Genomic DNA, 22998 nt, shown 5'->3' on the forward strand with positions numbered 1-22998 from the left:
GGTAGGTCCACCTACCACAGTAGTGGTTTTGTGATAGGGACATTTCCCAGTGGCTGAATAATGGCCTGTTAAGTATATAGGCTGGCCCACTGGTAGTCAGTAGCAGTTTGCTACCAAATGAAGTAATTAATGAGAAGGAAATTTTCCTTTTTCTTACAAAAGTCTTAAAGAGAACTTAAGTGTACCAAGTCAACAGACTTTTCCATTTCACTTGAGATGCAAGAAAAAGATAAGCCAAGCTACAAAAAACTTTAACATTTCATCTCACTAAAGCATATACCAATATATACAATCTCATATATTTATTGACCCTCCCGAAACGAACAGGCCAGTTAGAGCAAATTTATTTTAATAACCAAAACTAACTTCAGCTGTGCTGATTACTTCCAGAGTGGCTAAACATTTGGAACTTCATACAAGGAAAAAACATCTTCTCCTCATCAAGTCATAGCTCTTCGCAAATCTGTAGACAATAGCATCAGCCCAGTGCCAATTCTTTGTATAAGCTTTCCTTGGCTCAAGATTTTTTGTTTCAGGCAGATCTGTTACTCAGTACAGACAGTCTACTGCACTTTGCTAACACCTGAACCCAGCATAATCTGAATTTTACAACTGCAGAAAAGCTATTTAACAACTGAACCTGCAACCTTTTCAATAGGCTCTTTTCTTCCATAAGAGACCACAGTTATAAAGAAGACATCCAAATTATTGCCTTTGATGTGCACTACATAGCAGCTTTTGGGGATATATGGAATGCTCTAAAATTCAAACTTTCTGTTCTTTTACTATCTTACTCCATTTCCATTTGAATTTCATAAGCAGAGCTCAAAACTAACATCTGCCTGGATAGTCCCTGTACACAGATGTGCTCTGTCAGGTGGTGGAGCTATCTGAACTAGCATATTTTAACTTGTTTAAATGACAATAAGGGTACCCTGGGCAATTAACAAAAGCAGTGTATAAAAATGGGATAGTGGGGAAAAAATGAACAATTTAGAAGTCAAGTGAGAAAGAAAAGTGTTGGTAGTAATTTGCACAGGCTACACTGGAAGGCTATCATAAGAACAAGTTACTTTGTTTTCTCAGAAGAAAAACAACTTTGACAGTCAAGCTGATACAAACCAGGAGAAAAATAAAAAAAAGGCCAACCTTAAAGGCACCATGGAAGTTTAAAACACACTATATTCCAACAGGAGATGTATCAGTCACAGTTTACAGAAAGAAGGCAGATACTGATTTTTTTTCTACTTTCTTAGCAATTAATGACTGCCACAGGACACAACAGATAGTCCAGGACTGCTTCATTCATGATAAGATTACTTGGCAAACAAACACTTAAGAGAATGACAGGTTAACATGTATTCAGTATGCATCAGTAACATACAGGTTTCATAAACTAATTCATTCTCCAAATAATGAAGAAAAAACCCACCACACTTAAATATCTTCACTTCCACTTAGCAGGAGAGATCTACCATATGAAGTTTTCTGTGAAAGAACCTTACAGAACCACAGGGAACATGAAATGGTCCAGTTTCTATGTTATCTAGACCATCTTATGCTATGCCTTTAACTTCCCTTCAAAGTTATAAAACATATAAAACAAATATTGTGATGTGGACATGTAACTTTTTTTCTTCTTCAATCTTTCCTCCTGAATCCATCCCTTATTCCTTTGAAAGCTTACATGAAAGGGAAAAGCAGAAGATGAGCACCTACCAATTTCAAAACAAAAACAGCATGAAAGAATGCACCAGGTTTTAAAATTTATATTGCTTAAGATACCACCACTTTGCATTCCATGATGGCAATAAATGCAACCTGCTTAGCGTTTCCTTCTGTAACGCCCACTATGATATTCCATTTCCACACTACTCTGATATATTCGGGCAATGACATTCAGCACCATATTCCTGAAAAAAAAAAAAAAGCAAATGTCTCACTGCTTCCTGCAGATTCATTATTAGAATTCAAATGTATTGCCAACACATTAGCAATACACAGCTTCTCCACTAAGTCCTAATAAAAATCACATTTAGTAACAAGTTACCAATGGCCAGGGAGTTGAAAAACTATTTGTACAACACCTGGCTATATATTGATTTGTACCACTATAGCTAAACTACTGCCATGAGTAGGTTATTTAAGAAAATATTTAAGTGGCCCAACTGAACTTAAATAAAAATATAAGCTTATATTTATGATTTGCATTGACTTCATTTGAGCAGCTTACAGTCATCACCTGAGTTTCACAGGATCAACTGTGTCCTAGTGTTTTCTTTTCAAGCAAACTGAAGTTAACCAAAAGTACTGTATGTTAAATTACTTATAAATTATACGCAGTTACCAAGAAGCCAGCCAAAAACCCTGTCTAATCTGTCTGCTGGAATTATTCTTTTTAAACAGTTTCCAGGCGTGCAACAAGGGTTACTCTCTTGTGACACTCAGTACTAATATAAACGTGTCTCTTCTATTCTGTAGTACAATTGATGAGGGGCTTTCTAGCAGATTATACCACATCTCTCATTTGACCTACCATCATCTTAACAAAACAGTATCAGTTATACACAAGCACTTGGATACCACATAACATCGTAAATGGAGAGAAAAGGACCAAAAGAGCAGACAAGACAAAAGAGGGGAAAATAATTAGGATTTCTAAGGGGAAAAAAATGTGGAATTATCATGGAATTTTGAAGATTGAGATTGAAGTTCCCTAACATATGTTTAAATGGTCTTTAGATCAACCTAGAAAAACAAAATATAAACCAAGCGATGACAATTTAATTTTGATAATCATCACTGAGATGGAACTTTAATATTCTTCTACTTCACATGAAGTAATATTGTGCCTTTTCTAAACAAGAAAAAAAAGTGCCATTATATCTCTTGTCATGTCATATTTTTGGAAGGATCTAGAACACAGAGAAAGAACAACTAGGATTTATTAGCATTACACCTCAAAACACAAGGCCGACGAGACAGAACAGGTAAAGTATATGGCATGCTTCATTAGTGCGCTACTTAATTTTTAAATTATATCAAAAGACATCACTACAACTTATAAGCTTCGTACATGGAGATCACAGTAAGCAGCAAACCACAGGAGCAATGGAATAACACAGATAAGCACAGCAAACTACTACAACACCCACATGAAAGGGAAGAACTAGAGGAAAAGCTGGTTAACTGCCTTGTTCCATATGAAACTACTGAAGAAGTCATTCTTGTTACCCCAACCCCTTCTGTCATCACTACAGCCCTGCTCCTCTTCTCCGTTTATGAAACAAAATAGCTATCAGTAATCCAAGAGCAATAGCATCTGTACCAAAGCCAGAGTTATCAGTTTCTAACCTGACAGGTTGCAGGGGACAATACAACAGTCTTCTAGCTAAGAATTAATTTCTCACTACCCCTTCATATCAACAGGAAAAATAAAAAACCCCAAACCATTGAAGCATCTCAAATAGCAGGGGAGAAAAAGGGAAGAGTCCAATACCACCACAGACCTAAATGGACTGCACAAAATTTGCATTTGACTGTCTTTTCATCCCATTCAAAGTTGAAGTAATCCACAGAAATAAGTGACTGAGTTGCCATGATAGTAATTTCGTCAAGTGACATGACATATGTTAGATTAAGAAATCATACATGTACAACAAACTTCAGAAACACAGGTTTACGTTCTAGTGAGAGGACAGCTTTATTATTTAAGTACCTGGGCATTTAATTTCTTTCCCATTTATTATAGATTTGTATAGAAGAAAAACCTCTATTAGCAAAAACTGTTACCTGCTATACAGAGAAACATCCTTTTCTATCTCCTTGCACCTTCTAGGAAGTGAATGTCACAGAAAGGACACATGGTAATTTGGACTTTTTAAAACTTTGATATCTTCCCTTGTCTGAAGTTGACGATATCAAAAGACACATCATATATAATGGACTGAAGTTACATTTTAAAATGATGCAGCAAACTAAACTTAGTACTTAGCAATTAAAACAGGCAGTGTCTTCCTCAGATGAAAGAAAACAACAGAATTGTAGAGGCTCCTTTTAACCCCCTTCCAAAAAGATGCCCAATTGCCTTCCCACACCTTGAGAAAAACAGTCAAAAGAAGTTACACTCACAGTTTCCTCCTCTGACAAAAACAGGTTACTGCACCTAAACTTAAAACACATTTCCTTTTTCCTCCTACTTAAACCTTCAAAAAGAAACTTAGGTACACTAAATCTGTAGTAAATGTAACACTCTTGTTCTCCTATGTACGTCATTATGTGTAATGGCAATAAGAGCCTCATTTAACAGTAACTGAAATAGTTCAGGGATTCCAAAAATGGAGAAAAGCAAGAGAAAAAGAAAGTTTTGCACATGCTGAAAGGAGTTATTCTAAAGTTTTCTCCTTGCAGGAAAAGAAGTTACAAAGCTTGCTTCTTTTTCCCCCCATTTTCCCCAAAGTGATCAAGTCACTTTTAATCAGTCACGTACTTAAGACAAAGCATCACCTTTTACCTTCGGATTTATTTCATCGCAACAAGTTCCATCTCATCGCAGCCATCTACCAAAAGCCTGCTCCAAAATAAATTAAAAAAAAAAACCAAACAAAACAAACAAAACCAGAATATGGAGAGGAAAAATAGCACTATGTACAGGGTGATCACCAGTTCTACAGGAGAAGCCTGCCTCCTTGTGGCTCAGCTAACCATAAATTAGATTTCTCCAATTCATTCCATTAAACCCAGTAAATCTGGTGAGCCAAGAGAGTAACAAGCTTCTAGTTCAAGGTCGTTTTGGGGTTTGGTTTTGTTGGGGTTTGTTTCTTTGTTTGGTGTTTGGGATTTGGGGGGGGGGGGGGGGGGGAAGGGGGGCTGGCAGGGAGGGGAGAGTTGATGAAGCAAGATGTTTCTAATTTTAAGAAGCACTGGCAAAAGTTTTGCATCTCTCATTACTGAAAGATTGCTTTTAGCCACTTTCTCCAGCTAGCAAAGACAGGGTGAGTAGGGACAGAAGTCCAACTTAAAACAACTGACCTTCTTCACATGGCAACAAAAGCAAAAGCTTGTAAGTATTCTGGTACCTAGATTCAGCAGGCTCCAAACCTTGGCTCAGCTGCGGCTTAACCTAGCAGGTCTCTCTTGATGCCTTCACTTTCAATGGTAAATCCCCTTTCTGCTGCCAGGTGTCCTTCAAAGTACACCTGGGAGGAATTCACTCTTAACAGTAGTGAAATATCTGGCCCTTTCAACAAGATGCAGACATTCCTCTGTCCTGCCTGAAGGGCTCAGTTACACAGGGCTACTTCTTAACGCCTAGAAGAGCAAGTTCTTTAGAAAACAGCTGGAGGTTTTAGCTGAGGTTTTTGTGGTGTTTTTTTGTTCCAATCCAGTCACTCTATTGTGCAAGAGCTTAGCGGTTAAAGAACTCAGAACCTGTGTGACAAATACATAAATTCAAATTCACACCAGTCTTATGAGGGGATCACATCATCAGGATGACTTGGGCTTAGGAGGGTATGAGAAGCTTCTTAACCATCTTGCAGAAGCTGCTCCATTTTATGCAAGTCTGAGACACAGAGCATGAACTACTGTTGCTACAGGTTAGGAAATTCATCCACAAAAAGAAGGGAAGTTCCAGTCTCCACTCCAAAGGCTTTTTAATATAAAGCACACTAAGTGAACACAGAAGTAGCCCACATTTTTCTGTCTCACAACTATTCGACTTGCAACTTGCTTTCTTCTGTGTCACAGCCTCTGTTTTGGGAACTGTTTCTCTAACCTTTAAACAAGTGAATCAGACTCACTCTTTCCAGTTTATAACCCAGTGATCTGGCTGGAAAAGTAGTGAACTGAACCCATGGCTGTCTCAAGCTTACAATCATTTTAATTGGAGACTTACTGGAAGAAAGAAGGAAAAAAGAAAAAAAGAAAAAAAATACATTTCTGCCCCCTCCAAGCACATTTTGAATGAAAGGATTCAACTCTACCCTTTTCTTCTCAAGAGGAAAAAAAAAAAGATTGTCACACCCTAAATTCCAGATGTGGAAGACGTCATTTCTTTCTACTACAGTTTTTATGCCTAGGTCCAGAATGAGAAGCATTGCACCTTCCTATTTTGTTGTTGTTATTATTATTTACACATTTATCAATAAGACAGCTTCTACTTTGTATGCTTTAGACTCTTTCATGCCTGCTCATCTCCTACCACGCCAGAGCACTGCCCACAGGGCTGTGCATTCCACCACTGTTGCCAGGGGCCAAAAACTTAGGCAAGGCTGTACCACACACTACAACATCCAAATAGCTTCATAGATCTCATTAGAAAGGTTGTAAATGGGGAACCAAAATAAGCAAAAGCTTACATTCACTCTGTCACTACTCTAATAAGAAAGGAGGAAAAAAAAAAAAAATCAAATCACTCTTTTCTCTCACTGGTAAAGGGCAAACACCTTCAACTCCACTGAAGATAAAGGGAATTGGTGGTGTTGGCCACATCACGAGACTGGCTGCTGTACCAAACAAGTCCAGTATGTCTGGATAACACACTAGGTCTACGTACGGGAAAAAAAAAAAAAAAAATCATCCTTATGGAAAAAAAACCCCACTCTGTTTGTATAACCAGATCTGTAATTAACATGCAAATTACTTACACAAATGAAGAACTATCCCCTCCCGGCTTTTGTAATTTTATAGGCTGAACACGGCAGAGACTTCAATTTATTAAAAGTGATGTTCTTCTGTAAGCAACTTTGTTTCCATTATATTGAAATAGTGGGCAAGTAATAAGGACTACATGAAGCCATACACACCACAAATTTACTACAGCAGGGTTTCTGTTCCTAAGTTTAAGACAGTTTGTGTTTTTGCTTTACACCGGTGTCTGACACTAAGTTAATAAGCCTTTTATTGAGATTCAAAAGCTATTATATTACACACATCTTCCTCTACTTACATTTGCTAACCTACTCTGAGGCCCAGGATTAAATTTTACGCTTCACTGACAGAAAATAGAATCCTAAATCACCAATCCACACATAATTGTTAATTTCCCCACTTGTTTCTTGTGGTCACAGTACCTACTTTCTTCTTTACCATGGCCTTACTTTAAACTTTCACATTTTTAAACCTAGCACTGAGCTTCAGCTCCAGCCTATAAAGTGTCTCATTTTCTTTAAATTATCGTTTCTAAACTCTCCCAATTACCCAGACCAGTAAGGTTTACTGAATTTTGCACAGAGTGGTAACAAATTAGATTACCAAAGCAAGTATCAGGATCATAGATCTCTTAAACCATAATAAAAACTACTACTATCAATAACATAACATAGCAGCAGGTTCTAGTAGATTAAGTACCAGATTCGTACTCAGAAACCTGGTTTCTTTCCTGGTTTATTCTCACCTAGTCTTCTAGGTGACCTTGGGCAAATCACTGTCCCCACACTGCAGTTTCCCCAGCAGTAAAAATGAACTGAACAGAGTTGCAAATCTGTCTGGAAACTCCAAATGAAACAGACCATAAGAGTTAAAAATATATTTCCCTATTTGCAGAAATATTTGCCTTGATGGCTTTTCTTTATCCCATTATACATCAGCAGAAGCATAAGATTGCTTTTACTTTCTAAATGCACTCTGGTGGTTCTTCAAGAAAGGTTTTAGGCTATTGCCTTCCTTTTTATCACGTTTGATCTACTTCTGCTACTGTAACTACTTTGAAGGACCAAGAGCTTTGTATTTAGCAATACACACTTAACACTTACTTCCATATGTCAAAAGTTGCTGTTGCACACATTGCTAAACTACAGTGAGAAGATAAAACATTCTAAGGACACCTTAGAACAGAGAGCCAATTACCAACGAGCAGCGACTCATTCTCTAGACCCTTGCTCATGTAAGTAATCTTGTAAGTAGTCATGCAAGTATTTGCTCCCACGACCTGCCATAGGAATCAGAGATCAGCAGATTTTTACCAGGAATGCACTGACGAACCAAACTGCATCATAAAAATATTCCTCTTATACACTGCTAGACTTAAGAAATGCTACTTTTCATTTAACAAGAGACTGACATTTATTACCAAATAACACTGCTTAACTGCAGTACACTTTGCTCACTTGCCCTCATCCCATTTCTGAGTATGGTGGTTATTTTGAAAAATGATGCAATTATGAGATGCTTTTTCACCTTTCCCATTCCAAAATATAAGGCTTAAACAACAGCTTCTAAAAGCTCTTGGCTTTGCTAGTCTGTAGTTGGGGGAGGGGGGGGGGGGAACTGACAAGGAAAAAAAAAAGGCACATATTCATAATTAATTTTTATAAACAAAGTTAGTGGATAAAGTTGCCACTTCCCACATCATGCCACAAAAACCTGTTTTGATTGACATAAGCATGAACTATGACGCACTTCCAGCTATTTTCCTGATCAATAAATTACTACAACACATTTAAAAATGTACTTAATAAGTTGATGGACAGAGTTACGAAAAATTACGCCTATACCGTCATAGGACAACTTCTTGAACATTAGTAACTGAGCCGTTAAAGAAAAGGAAGAGACAGACCTTCCACACCACAGGCGTGAAATGAGACAAATCCAGTTATTTCCTGAAATACTGCAAAACCCATCAGAAAACGGTATCTTTTAGGCGCAGCGCTAAGGAGAAAAGAAATCGCTGTGCATCCGAGAGGGAAAAGAGAGGGGCAAACGCATTCGCAGCTCGGACCCTCGCTCGGATTCTCTTGGTGGAAACACGAGCCCAAACGACTCCGGCGCCGGCGGGGGAAGGGAGGATGGAAGGACGGGCTGACGGGACAGACGTTATGTGCCGGGAGGGGAGCGCAGAGGAGCGGAGCCGAGGCGGGCCCCCCCCCCTCGCTCCGGAGCGCAGCCCCGCCGCCCCGCCGGCCGCCTGCCCCGCTCTCCCCTCCCACACCAACTTCCCCCGGCCCGGGACGTGGCCGGCGGCAGTTGGGTAGGGAGCGACGTGACGAGGCTGAAACCGGTCTGAAGTCCACAAAGAAGCCGTCTGCCTCCGGGAAACGGGCGGGCGGGAGGAAGGAGAAGCCCGTGGGAGCTTCACCCCGCCCGAAAGCGATCGCCCCCCTCCCCGCCCCGCGGGGGTGAGGAGATCCCCCCGCCGCCCCTGCCCCCGCCCCGAGGGCCGGGCAGCGCCGCCCCCAGCCCGGCCCGAGCCGCCCCGCCGCCGGGGCACGGAGCGGGCGCACCTTCCCCGCCCGCCCCGCGCAGGGCTCCGGGCTGGGCTCTCACCTTCCTCCCGCCGCCGCCGCCGGCCAGCGCGGCGCTGCCGCCCGAGTACATGTAGTAGGCGATGCCCAGCACCCAGAGGAAGGCGAAGCAGAGCAGCAGCCGAGACCTGCGCCGCATCCTCCCTCCCGCGCCGCCGCCAGGCCACCAGGAAACGGCCAGCAACAGCCGCCGCCTCCGCTCCTGCCGCCGCCGCTGCCGCCGCGCAGGGTCAGGGGGCAGAGGGCGAACGCCCGCCCCCCGACCAATCCCGCGCCGCTCGGCCCCGCGGGGGGCGGGGCGGGGCGGGGCGGGACTACCGGCGTCGCCATGGTTGCAGCACGCCGGGCCGCCGGCCGGGCCGCCGCCCCCTGCCTCCCTGCCTCCCTCCCTCCCTGCCTCCCTCCCTCCCTGCCTCCCTCCCCGGCCGGGGGCTGCGCGCCCCCCGCGGCGGCCCGGCCCGGCCCGCCCGGCCCCGCTGGCGGCCGCCGCACTCCCCAGCAGCTGCCGGAGGGGCGCGCGCCGCCGCCGCCGCCCCGTGAGACGGGAGCCGCGCCTCGCGGCCAACGGCCGGGCGGCGGGGGGGGCAACCGCGCCCCCTCCCTGAGGCGGCGGGGCCGCCCCGTGTGTCGTCCCGTCCCCCCGCACCCCACCACCCGACTGCGCCTTCCCCGGGAGGGCGGGGAGGGCAGCCGGAGCGGCGGCCGGCGGGTGCCGCGGCGCGACGCGGCTTCGGGAGCCGCTCTGGGGGCCGCCGGGCGGGCGCGGTGCGCTCCGGGCCCCGGCCCGCCGCCCCCCGCCCCCCGCCTGCCTCAGGCCGAGAGCGGCGAAGCGTCTGTGGCCGCGCTCCGCGGAGCGGTCTGCGGGCTCCCTGAGGGACCCCGGACCTGCGGGGTGATCCCGGCTCGCAGAGGGTGCGAGGGGCTACACCCGCCGTGGAGCGCGGGCTCCGGGCTCGGTAGGACGCCGCTGACGTGTTGATCACTCGCCTTTTGGGTTGTCTCACTCGCACCCATGTTGGTTCATTCTAGAGACTCCCAGGTCCAGGGCAGCTGCAGGCTGGCCACCACAAGTCGTGTCCCGGTCTCTCTCTCCCTGCTGTTCCCACTGAGCAGCAGGGAAAGGAGAACGTGCTCTGTGAAGGTGTTGAAGTCGCTTGAGGTGGGCGGTGAGGCAGGTCTTCATTAAACCTCGAAGGTGAGAAAGCAAAGTCGTGTTGGACAGTGTCCAGCGTCCTCTGCGTGACAGGTATCTGCATCTCATAAGTCTCTGCCTTATGTTAAGAGATTCTTCTGCGGCCTTACAGGAGACGTCAAGGTCCTGAGAACCCCACCATCCCCCTGAGGTCACGCACATGCTCCCCTTGCACTTCTGGGGTCACTGCATGACAGCAGTGCCCACTCGGGAAGCGTGGTCACCCCCTACGCAGGCCAAAAAGGGACCCTGGGGGGACTCTGCCGGGATCTTCTCAGGAGGTTCACCCAGTGGGGCTCCACTCTTAGAGGCTGGTCTGTTGATACAGGGCCATTGCCTGGTAAAATTACTTCTCTGGCTGCTTACACAGTTCCACCCTTAAACGCCTCAGGACAGACACTCCACTTGCTAGCTCTCACTGTGGTTCCCTGACTTGTGTGTGCACAGCTCAGGCTGCTGTTTTTCCGCGCTGCTGAGTTTCGTTGTTTGGCATTTGCTGCTATCTCATCCCACTGTGAGACATCAAGAAACAAGAATGCAAAACTAAGAAAGGAAGAGACACTTTCCCTAATAATTAAAAAATGCCTCTATTTTAGAGTTACAGAATCCACTCAAAGCAGAACATTTAAACGTTTTCTCTGTCATCTCACCAAGTTTTACCAATAGGCTGTTTTATTGCCATCCATTCTGACTGTACCCCACATTTCTGTCCTACTTCTGTCTATACTAATGTCAGACCTCCTCTGCCAACCCATTATGCGGGGTTTGTGTGAGTGGTGGGGTTTTTGGTAGCGGGGGAAGGGGCTACAACAGTGGCACCTGTGAGAAGCTTCTCAAAGTTCCCACGGCTCCAAGTCAGACCCACCTCTGCAACCAAAGCTGAGCCAATTAGTGATGATGGCCATGCCTCTATGGTAATATATTTAAGAAGGGGAACCTGGGAGGAAGAGTTGGGAGTTGTGAGGAGGAGCTGTGAGGAGAACATCTGTGTGAATACCGAGGTCAGTGGAAGAAAGGAGGAGGAAGGGGAGGAGGTGCGTCAGTGCAGACCCTCCCTGTATCCCATGGTTGGATGACAGGGCCGCCCCCCACGACCACCCATGGAGGTCACTGGTAGAACAGATGCCCACCTGCAGCTTGTGGGGGGCCCCACACCAGAACAGGTGACTGCACCCAAAGAAGGCTGGGACTCTGGGAAGAAGCCCCCACTGTCATAGTTTCGCACTGGGAGGACTGCAGCTTGCAGGAGGGATCAACACCAGAGCAATTCGGGAAGGGCTGCAGCACGTGGGAAAGTCTCACATCAGAGAAAGTTCATGGAAGACTGTCACCTGTGAAAGGGGCACCTCACTGGAGCAGGAGAAGAATGCAAGGAGTACTCCCCCTGAGGAGGAAGAAGTGGTGGGATGAACGTCACTCCTAGTTTCCCGCCTGCTGAGCCAGGAGGCAGAGAAATCCAGAGTAAAGCTGCACCCAAGAAGAAGGGAAGGCTGGGGGGAAGGTGTTTTTAAGATGTGGTAATGCTTCTCACTATCCAGCTCCGGTTAAGTGTGGTTGTTGTCAGTGTTTGAATTAAATTGATGTTCTTTTTCTTCCCCTAATGAGTCTGTCTTTTGCCCATGACCTTAATGGATGAATCATCCCTCTATGGCCTCATTTCCATTCCCGAGCCTTTTGTTGTATTTTTTATTCCTCCTCATTCCTGAGAAGGACTGGGCGAGTGGCTGGGTGGCGCTCAGTTTCTCTCTGGCCTCAAACCAAAACATCCAGCCACACCAGTGGCTACAGAGTCTCGTAGAAGACTTCTCACTAAGCCGTGCCAGGATGTGGCAGGGGTCTGGCAGAAATTCTATTGCATGAGTAGGAAAAGATCCAGCAGCCGGAAGAAATGTCATCAAAAACTCACCTGCTCACAGTCACTCCACTGACAATCTCATCGGGGGGTGGTTTGTGTCACTGTTGGCACTGCTGGGGCAGAAGTTTTCTGGCATGCAAAGATCTCCGTGCATAACTGCATACCTTCCCACCTGCCAGAGCCCTGATGGAAAGATAGGATGGGTGGAAAGACAAAGGAAGAAATCCCAAATAAGTATTCATTCGGGGAGTATAAAATAAAGAGATCTTTTTCTTCAGAGCAGATGATTCTTTCAATAAAGTCAGCACTGCAATTCTTGGTTTTGGACGGAGATGGAGAGAGACACACCATTTATGCAAAATACAAGTTTTGGAATCAAATAACTGGCATCTATTGAAGTGAGGTACACTGGAGAGTATGGGCTGCCTGGAGACACGCAGATGTTCTGGATGAGAGTTTTTGATTTATCCAAAGTGTGTTTGATGCAAAGGAGCGCAATTCCTGCAAAAGCACTGATTGTGCCTGTGTCTAAAAAGACACACACATGCACACGCACAGAGGCTAAATTCTAATTAGCAAGATTTTCTATATAATTCATAGCATTCTCAGTAGCCCAGGACTGTGAACATCCTGATAAACTCCTGCCATTTAACCTCTACAGTCAGCTAAACATGAGATGAAGTAGTTCCCCTGCTGCTGGGGTATTTCTTCACCGGGCAGATTTGCTGATGAAGAGGGTGCTGTGCTTGACATGCTTCCCCACAGAAAACTTCATATACTTACATGTGTAAAGTGCTCAATTCTGGAGCCATAATCCCATTTAACTTCAGAAAATCTGCAGGCCACTTACTCTTTAAACACCTTGCAAAGCCTACAGCAAAGCCCTTTTCATAGTCTGAAAGATCCTGGGACAGTCTTCAAAGGTCTCCCTGCAGCCCCAGGTATTTTTACTGATTTTAGCAATGTGCTTAGATAGATTTTTCCCTTTCCAGCAGAATTAGCCAGCCATGCATGTACAGAAAATCCCTCTGTAGCTACACGCTTCACAAGCTTACCGAAATAATCCACTGCACATGCTCAATCGCAGTTTTCAAAGGTTTATAACTCAGTCAAATCAAAACTAATTTCTTCTTGAACAAGCAAATACATGTCTACTTCAAGGAAGGCTACTTCCATGTCAGAGTTCATTTTTCAGCCTTCTGCTGATAAAATTACAGAAATGCTCAAAAAAGACTGTAAGAAACTATTTAGCTCAAGAAACTTTTTTTTTTTTTTTTTTTTTTTCCCCCCACTTTTCTGATATTCTGAACTGGCTGAACCAGTTTTGTTCAAGTCTCTCCAAAATATTCACATTTGGACAAAGTCCCAAGCCGGCAGATTTTATCCTGAATCATTTCTATTTCAGAGACCACAGAAAACACAGAGTTTCAGAATGGAAAATGTTACATCGCTTTAACTCCAGGAAAAGCTGCCTGTTCTATTACAACGCATTCACATGCACATACCTCTTTGCCTCAGAAGTCCTAACATGTTTAGTCAGCAAAACAAAACTGAAAAAAAAAAAAAAAAAGCACTTCAATTATTCAATTAAAGTGAAGAATTCAAGAAATATGTAAGATATTTTAAAATTATTTTTCCAGTGCATTTCAAAAGAAAATATTAGCATATTTTAAGAGCAGCATTGCTAGAATGATTCACAGAATATAAATGTTTCTGTATCAACCACAGCCCTTTAAACCAAAGAGAGCTCACACATGTGAGAGTACAAATAGGAGTGAAATTTGCAGAAGGAATCGTCAAAACTTTGCCTTTGATCTGTAATGCAAACAGCTAGATTTGATGGGCCAAATTCTGATCTAGTTAGCTAGGATGTAAACCAGAGGGAATTTCACCAAATTTATTTGAGAGAAAGTATAAAATCGAACACAACTGCTGCCAGAGTCTAATTCAGACTATTAATGTTCATCCTGTTGTAACTAAAGACCACAAGAGTTGCTCATTCCTTGCTGGAGTTAAATGAGCTAGTCAGAGGTGAATGAATGCTCCAACAGTGCAAATGGAAAGCAGTCTTCACCTTTAGGAATAAGTGAGTCAATCCCTTAGTCATGCAAGCAATTTTGTCCTTGCAAATACACGAAGGAGGGTTTTCACATCAGGTCTAAACCACAGAAAGTACACTTTAAAAACTTTAAAGGGCCAAAAATCCGATCAAGATGCCCGAACCTCTTTGATACATGGAAGATACTATGTTGCTGATCCAGTTCAGATTACATTCTTTCAGACCTCTCTCATGAGAAAGGTTACTCATTAGCCTAAGGTAAGATGTTTTATAACATAGAAATCACACATTAATGTGAAATTTGAAATACATCTGTAGAGGATATAGGTCTATTAATGCCTTGAGAGCTTAAATTGAGTACTCAGCCCAAGCCAAGTTTGTGTTTGTAGTGCAAGAATTGTGTTTGTAGTGAAAGATCCTGATCCTGCAAACGTTTATGCAAATGTTTAACTTCATTCAGTGCATATTCCCATTGGAGTCAGTCGGACTACTCAGACGTTTAAAATTATATGCTCATGGCTGAGTACTTGCAGGATTAAAGGTTAAGTGCAGCTAGCAGGTCTGAAAATCTATGTGGGTGTTTTGCAATTCCTCACTGCACAGTGGTAACAATGAGAAACAGACTACCTCCTCAGCTAAAGACTTGGGAGTCAACATGTCCTTTCCCATCTGTTTAGATGCCAAGAACTATGTTTGTTTAATTTTTCAGCACAGTTTCTGATGCTACCCAGAGTAGGCAGACGTGCTGGCAATAGCATTCGAAAGTGGCTCACTTCCAGAAAATCTTGTTACCCTCCAAGAATGTTTTTTGAGCTGTTAAAACCCCAAGTAGCAAATATTGTATCATGCACATTTTACCTTGAAAACAGTGTGTCACCCTGCCTGACCACAGGGTTTGCCCTGCAAGATCCAAATACATTCAGGTCTTTTAGAACTAAAGCGCTCTCATCCCAGACTTTGATATCGAGAAGGTAGTATCTCCACTTTTAAAGCATAAAGCAGTGGCTATTTCCTCTGATAGCAGTTTTTTAATGCTGTTTCCCCATTAGAGACTGATCAACACATTACATCATGCAAGGCAGATATTGTAAATACTGAATTCTCTCACACAGTTTTACAAGTATCAGCTTAAGCCCTTGCGCTTCCAAGGCAAATGATCCAAATCTGGAAGACTTTCCTCTCTACTAAATAAAGTTTAAGGTTCAACATTCCTTGGAGTTGTTCAGTTCTACAAAGAGAGGAAACAGATTCTTTTCCTATGGGTGGTGAAGACAAAGAAAGAACAACTCAGCCTTTGGTAGGCCTCCCGCTAAAGATGGCAGAAGCCAGTACAAACTGCAGTCCCATTGCCAACTATTCTTCCTGAGCTGAGTCACTTAGCGTGTTGGACTGAACTTCAGCAGCACAAAACAAACCTCTTGTGGCATTCTGTATGTAGGCTGATGATCAGATATCAAAATATGATACAGCTTAGAAGCATCTCTCATAGGAGAGTGAGGATAGATGAAAGAGAGAATTGGCCGTGGAGAGAGACTTGCTGAAACAATGACCTCACCTTTGATTGAGGTAACTTGATCCCCCTTCATTGCATTTATCTGAATTCTGAGGGTCATGCTGGATTCTTCATAGCTGCCAGAAGTGGTAAAACTGATGATCTATGGGCTGAGACAGGGCAGGAAATTCCATCCTTTCCTCTCAAGCAAGACTACATTGCAATGGTGTGCAGCTGTAGTACTGTAAGTCATTTGAGGCTAGGGGTAAACACTACGTGCTAATGCATAATACAGAAGTCTATTTTTGAGCAACAAAGACAAATGTGAACACATCACACAATGGTGCTGTAATCTCAACTGGTACTTTGTCTATTCAAACTCATAATCCAGATCAGTAAGGCTACAGCCAAGTAATTTGACGCTATCTTTCTATGATACAGCTTTGCTACAGCAGAGCATAGAAAATACAGCTAAATTACCCTACAATAAGATTCCTGGAGATCAAGTAAAAGGTTTCCCTGAGTCAAAGTGTTCTACCAGAAGCAGGTTCTGCTTATATCTTTAAACAACATCTTTCCTAGCTGATTGCACCATCATCAGCTCACCATGGGAAATGAGAGAGAATAATGTAAAATGAAAAAAAAATCTAAAGAGGACTGAAGGAAGCATGGTAGGAGGGGAGGTGAGAGTACAAGGAAGCAACATAGGCCTTTCCCTTCTAAAGTTACTTGCACCATAATCGGACTCTCTCTCTGCAGTGTCTGAATTGAAAAGATGTTAAGTGATTCAGATCGCCAGCACCTCAGGATGTCAGATCCTGACAGATGGCAGGGAGAACCTGATGCTTAGCAAGTGCTCAACCTAGGTATTGCAAATGCTTCTCTTCAGGGACTGTATCTGATTTAGAGGGGCAGAGAGAAAAAAACCTTTCCTTTCTATACTATATTTTAGTTTCAGCTGGATAGTGGAAAGCATCTCCTTACTTCTTCCCCACTTCCCTTATAGTGGGAGGTAAAGAAAATGCTTTCAGTCTAAGACACAGAAAGCAGGTCCCAGTTTTCTGGAGAAGCATCCCGGTCACTGACAATGTCAAGTTACTATCAGAAGCATCATAGCAGACAGGCTAAATACAGTTCAGATGTCTTTGATTAATCCTTTTTTTGTGTGTGTGTGTCGTTCTCCATGTTCATACTGTTGGCACTCACTCAGATGCACACAGTGGAGCCCATGCCTCAAAAGTGGTATGCTGCCCATAGAAACTTATTCTCACAGTTCTTCCTGGACACAGTGCAGTCTGACAGCCAGCAGTGCTGTACATCCCTGGAGAATCCTCTGCACCAGGCAAAGGACACCACTTCCCACAAACCTGCCCTAGCACCGTGTCTGCTTTTTGCATTATGTCAGTGGTTAAACAAATAAACTCCAGTGATATATTTTTATCAACACTATAGATTGTACTCCTGGATATTGCTCAAGAATATTTTGCACTGTTGTCGTGGTTTGAACCCAGAGGGCAACTAAGCACCATGTAGCTGCTCGCTCAACTCTTCACTCTTGGGAATGGGAAGAAGAAAATAAAGTAAAAGGCTCAGGAATCAAAATAAGGATAGGGAGGGGTGACTCACCCGTTACGGTTGGGGAAAAGACAGGCTGCTTAAGGGAAGAAAAAGAACATCAATTTAATTCAAACACTAACAATAACATTTAATAGACAGAGTAGGACAGTGAGAAGGGTTACCACATCTTAAAAACACCTCCCCCCACTCTTCCCTTCTTCTCAGGTTCAGTTTTTTTGTTCCTGATATCTCTACGTCCTCCCCTCCGGCAGTGTAGGGAGAAGGGAATGGGGGTTATGGTCAGTCCACTGCTCCTTCCTCCTCAGGGCGAGGACTCCTCACATTTTCCTTTACTCCAGTGTGATTTCCTTCACAGGAAACAGTCCTTCATGTACATTTCTCTGTCTTGAGTTCTTCCCACAGGCTGCAGCCCTTCCTGAGCTGCTCCAGTGTAGGTCACCCCCATGTGTTGCAGTTCCCCCAGCGCTGAACTACAACAGTGGGGGCTTCTTCCCACAGAGTACAGATCTTTTTCAAGTGCAGTCACCTGCTCTGGTGTGGGTCTCCCACGGGCTGCAGGTAGGCATCTGCTCCACTGTAGACCTCCATGGTGTCAGAAGGGACAGCCCTGCCATCTCATCATGGGCTGCAGGGTAGTCTCTGCTCCAGCACACCTTCCCCCCTTTCTCCTCCTTTCTTCCACTGGCCTCAGTGTTCACATAGGTGTCCTCCTCACAAAACCTCCTTCACAACTCCCACTCCTCCTCCCAGATTCTCCTTTTTAAATACATTATTGCAGAGGTGCAGCCACCATCACTAATTGGCTCTGCCTTGGCCAGAGGTGGGTCTGACTTGGAACCAGGGGAGCTTTAAGAAGCTCCTCACAGGTACCACTGTTGTAGCCCCCTCCCCCACTACCAAAACCCCCACCACACAAACCCAGCACAACTGTGCAATTAAAAGTAGTCTTTTTGCATAGCACATATCATCAATAAATATATTACTTTATCATGTTCATTTACATATTTGCCAATTTGCAAAATTCAGTGTTTGGACCCCACAATTATTATAACAAATTACCCAGGTCGTCTGTATCACACTCAAGAGCATATTTCATGTAAGAGGAAAAAGATGCTCACAGCTATTTCAGTTCACATACCCTCTAGAAGTCATATATTGATTTCTCCCAAATTTAATCTTTCAGTACTTTGGAACAGACAGTAAATAGGCTCACATACCACAGGGGATGGAAATTGACCCCGTTTGTAGCCTTCATGACCCTTTTGGCTTCAAACCTTTATTATCATCTGTTGAAATCATGAAAAGACACTGTTTCTGAAAACAGGGCCAAAACCAGCAAACCTGGAGAAATTACACTTTTCCTCTTCCGACAGAAGTAGTCAGATCCACCCTCTGTGTAACACGACTGAACCACAATGAACTTGGCCCTGGCACCTATCACACAAACAAAATAATTTGAAAGAGAAACTGTGATCGCCTTGCAGAGACCATGTATTTTCCATTCTCTTTGTTCTTTCAAAAGTTTCAGGTAGAGGAGCAAGTGTTTTCTTCCAAGAAGTCAAATGGCAAATAAAGAACTTTCTGTCCTGTTTCTGTAATCTGAAGGTACTGTGGGTTTGTGAACTGAGTTTAGGATCCTTTTGCCTTTCTCATTCTACCAGAGTACCGCTCACTGTTTTCTCTAACTTTCAAGACTATTTCTGAACTGACAAGAGACATGCACCTCCTGGAGAGATGGCCAAATAATGATTTTACTTTCACTTGTAAATTAGATTCTTCCAGTGCATACAGGTGTAAGTGAGGTCTTCCCTACCAAAATAATGTTTTTGGGCTCAGGAATTCCCCAGCAAGGTGATTCTTTCCATAAATCCAAGAGAGAGATACTTTATCGTCATCTCACATGCATTGGTGCAAATTGGGAGTAACTCTGTAGAAGGTCATGTCACTACAACAGGGAAAAACATGTTAGTTGAGAAAAATAATAAGGTTTCCCTTACAGCTCCTCTCTCACTGAAAGGTACTAATATACAGTGGAGGAAAAAAAAGCATTTGCACAGAGTAATGCACTTCTAGATATACTTTGCACAGAACAGTCCTGAAAACTATCACCACAGGAGACCTTGTGCATGGAAATGCTCACAGGGCCACTGTCAGCCCCAAAGTCTTGTGTGCAGGTAGGTGAGTTGGCAAGGGGGGCAATGGAAAGAGGAAGAGGAAGAGCAAGGCAAGAATAAGAGCAAGGGAAGAGGAGAATCAGAAAAGAGAGGACATGCCCTCTGTTTGGTTACATACAGGCATATACTGGTTGTGTCAGGAAGCCCAGCATGAGGGATGTGCCTTCACAGTGTAGCCTCTCACACATCTTCTTAAGGAGGTAAAACCCTACAGTTTAGGAAATGCTTCCCGCTTGATGCTGGGAAAACTCTGTGCTGCTGAACAAGAAAAACACTATTTCTAGTATTACATCTTTGTAAGCAGCACTTCTAGTGTATACTTATTTTTCTTTTTGCACTGAGTCATCCCCTCTAGATGGATGTCCCAGGACAATCAAACATCCTTGGCCTGGACTGCACAGTATAAAATGTTTACCAGCTATTCTCTGTGTGTCCTTGTTACAGGAGAGCTCACGAAATACTTGCCCAGGGACACAGATATACTCACAGAAGTACAGTGTGACAGTGGCTAGACAAGTGTGCATACACAATATTGACCTTGGTGGTCATACACCACGTGGAGCACCAGCAGAAATGCTAGCAGTGCACCAGCAGAAATCCTGCCTTTAACCAGTACAGCCCTTGCCAAGCCTAGCAGCACCTCACCTAAACCATTATTTGTCTGAGTCATCTGGCTTTTCAGGATCCTGCTTGTTACATGCCCTGGAGCAGTTGAGACCCAGAGCTCTTGCTGACGAGAGTGGAAAGTGGATGGTGGCTCCACTCTCCAATCACCGTCACACCTGAAGGCAAGGATCCCATCAGGAAGAGGGCCACGACACTCCACGTTAGCCAGGCACACACCTCCGTGCTGCAGAGAAACCCTGTACTTTAGAAATATCTTCATGTGCTCTCACACTTCCCCAGGCTCTGTCAACTGCTGGTACAGAATTTCAGCCAGAGCAAAAGCAACATCCTCTGTGCTTGGGTGTCATGGCTTTCCCTGCTTTCTGATGGGACCTTGTTAGAGGCTGGATGCAATGGGAAGCCTCACCTGCTGCAGGGTCGCTGTTAGCTTTTATCTTTCTCTTTCTTGCTTCTATTTCAGTTTTACCACCGTCACAGATTTTGTCTTTCTTTCTGGCAGGCAGACCTCTTTTAAATTTGATGAAGGGTAGTGCATTTTTTTTCTGCAATTAATCATGTTTGACTAAATAACAATAATTAACCCAGCAGCTGGAGTTCCCTGGGTTAGATCATGATGGTCTGTGCTGGCTCTCCATAGCATTTGCTTGCTGTCAACACTGTTTTCTTGGCTAGATTACCTTCAGGCATACCATGTGCTTGAGTAACAATAATAAACAGGAAAACCGAGGCAGTTCATAAGATTATTATTTTAGTTAGATTTTCTCTTCTAAAAGCCAAAAAAAACCATCAGCAGTCCCAATACACCCAGGAGAGCTGGTTTTTCCCTCTACTCACTAAAACATTGAGCTGTTATATAGCTATATCAAAAAATTTATTGGGACACCAAATTAGTTCAGGATCCCACTGGTACTTCAGCTGCTGAATTTGATCAGCCATGAGCTCCTATCATAGCTCATGAAGAGAGAGAGAAAGGAAAGATGAGGAGCTTGCGTTTGAAGGACCTGAACAGATTCAGATCTTGAGTACTTGTCAGGGTCAGTCTGCATATGTCATTCTTCTAGTTCTTGAAAAAATTGTACTGTGCAGCTGCCCAGGAAAAAAGTCTTGGAATAAAGGGCCTCCAAGAACCAGAAGAAGTACTGACAGGACTCCATACCTCATCCCCCCAGACAAGGAAGCAGGGTCCTGGTGGGAACTTGAGGCAGTAGCTAATACATATCTGAGAGAAGTCAATGTTCTTCTGACATCCCAAGAAATGCAGGACCAAAGGGCTTACACCTACAAACACAACAGAGATCTGCATTTGTGATTTACAAGGTGGAGAAGTTTCTCCTTCCAAGAAGAATAAAGTCTTCGGAGAGGAACCTCTTCAGTGTAGGAAACCATGCCAGAGCTGTGCTTTTATGCTGCACGCCCCTTGGGAAGTGACATTACCTAGAGTTGAGAAGAGTTTGAAGAAATAAATCAGCTGAGCCAAGGCTCTTTTCAGTGTGTAACCAGTTAGCCCCTTCCCATGTAAATCTCCCTGCCAAGATTTTCCTCTGCTTCCTTGAGAAAAGCCCAGAAGCATTCAGACTGGTCCTGCCACAAGCAGGCTCTCTGTGCATCCACTGGGAGACCTGGCAGCCTCAGGCCACTGGCGAAGAGCACACAGAACTCACAGTCTCTGACAGAGAGAACTGGCAGGGCTGCTCATTCCCCCGAAACTGTTCAATACCAATCTGTGAAATGGCCTGGTCTCAGGCCACTCGTAGCGGATCAGAGTCCACAGCACAGGTTATGACCAGCATTTGCGCTTGTAATAGGTACCTGCATTGTGGGTTATTGCAGGGACCACAAGAAAGCCAGTACATTGCTCAGCCCTACTGGACTGAGATACACTCCAGTAAGGAAGCCTTAGTAAATCATACACAATAGAACTGATCCTTTACACGCTTTATGGAAAACAAAGGGAACATGGCTACCAGAGGCTGTTGACCCTGCACCATTCAGAACCATTACATTCGCTAAAACCAACCAAACAAAAAGAACAGATACAATTGGAATTTACTGTATTTTCAGCTCATTGTTCCAGTTAGATCTCCAGGCATAAAAACAATCCTACATAGAAAAAAACCAGCTTCAAGTGATGGCAGGATGAACACCTTCTGGAAGCAAAAATATGTATTTTATCAATTGATTACGTGGATGGGAAAATCATACAAGCAGTGGCAAGGTTGACAGCAATTTGGGAGAACTGGCAACATTCCAAAGGCTAAGGAAAGTATCCTCTTCATACAATGCTTCTTGACATTTCCTCAGAGAGCAAGTTCACAAATTGTGCATTTCTGAGTTCAGACAAAACCTCCCAGGCTTGTCAAGAGTATTGTAGATGCTGCAATTGCCAGCCCAGGGCTGTACAACTTCTATAGTGGTGACTTCTAATGGTGTTGCCATTTCTTTTTTCCTTTTTTTCCTTTTTTTTTTTTTTTTTTTTTTCTAGAGATGGCTCTTGTAACATCTTGACTCCAGAGCAAGATGAATTCTGTCACTGTGCCAATTCTTAGCAGTAGGCAATGGAGGGCAAAGATGAGTCTTCATATGTGTCCCACTTATATGTCAAAATACTGCAACATTGACAAGTATTTTAGTGCTGTACATTCCCTGAATACTAAACTTCTTCCTGGTACTATCTTGTGCTATACAATACAGCTCTTTTTATACTTCAGTTTACCAGCATCCTTCTTCATCTGCAGTTAGGCTGGTAGAGGAAGAAAGCACCTCACAAAAAGTAAGATGG

At 43.9% G+C, this 22998-nt stretch overlaps 1 protein-coding gene across 1 annotated transcript in view; it reads right to left on the bottom strand.

The window, feature by feature from the left end:
• The window catches only part of GALNT2 (polypeptide N-acetylgalactosaminyltransferase 2), a 102680-nt gene extending 93234 nt beyond the window's left edge, over positions 1-9446 (bottom strand). The window contains exon 1 of the mRNA XM_074896722.1: positions 9265-9446. Coding sequence (XP_074752823.1) covers positions 9265-9381 — 117 coding nt within the window. The 5' untranslated portion in view covers positions 9382-9446. The remainder of the gene's footprint in view (positions 1-9264) is intronic.
• Positions 9447-22998: the final 13552 nt, after the last annotated feature.

The sequence above is a fragment of the Athene noctua genome, chromosome 1 (genome assembly GCF_965140245.1).
Source record: "Athene noctua chromosome 1, bAthNoc1.hap1.1, whole genome shotgun sequence".
Lineage (NCBI taxonomy): Eukaryota > Metazoa > Chordata > Aves > Strigiformes > Strigidae > Athene > Athene noctua.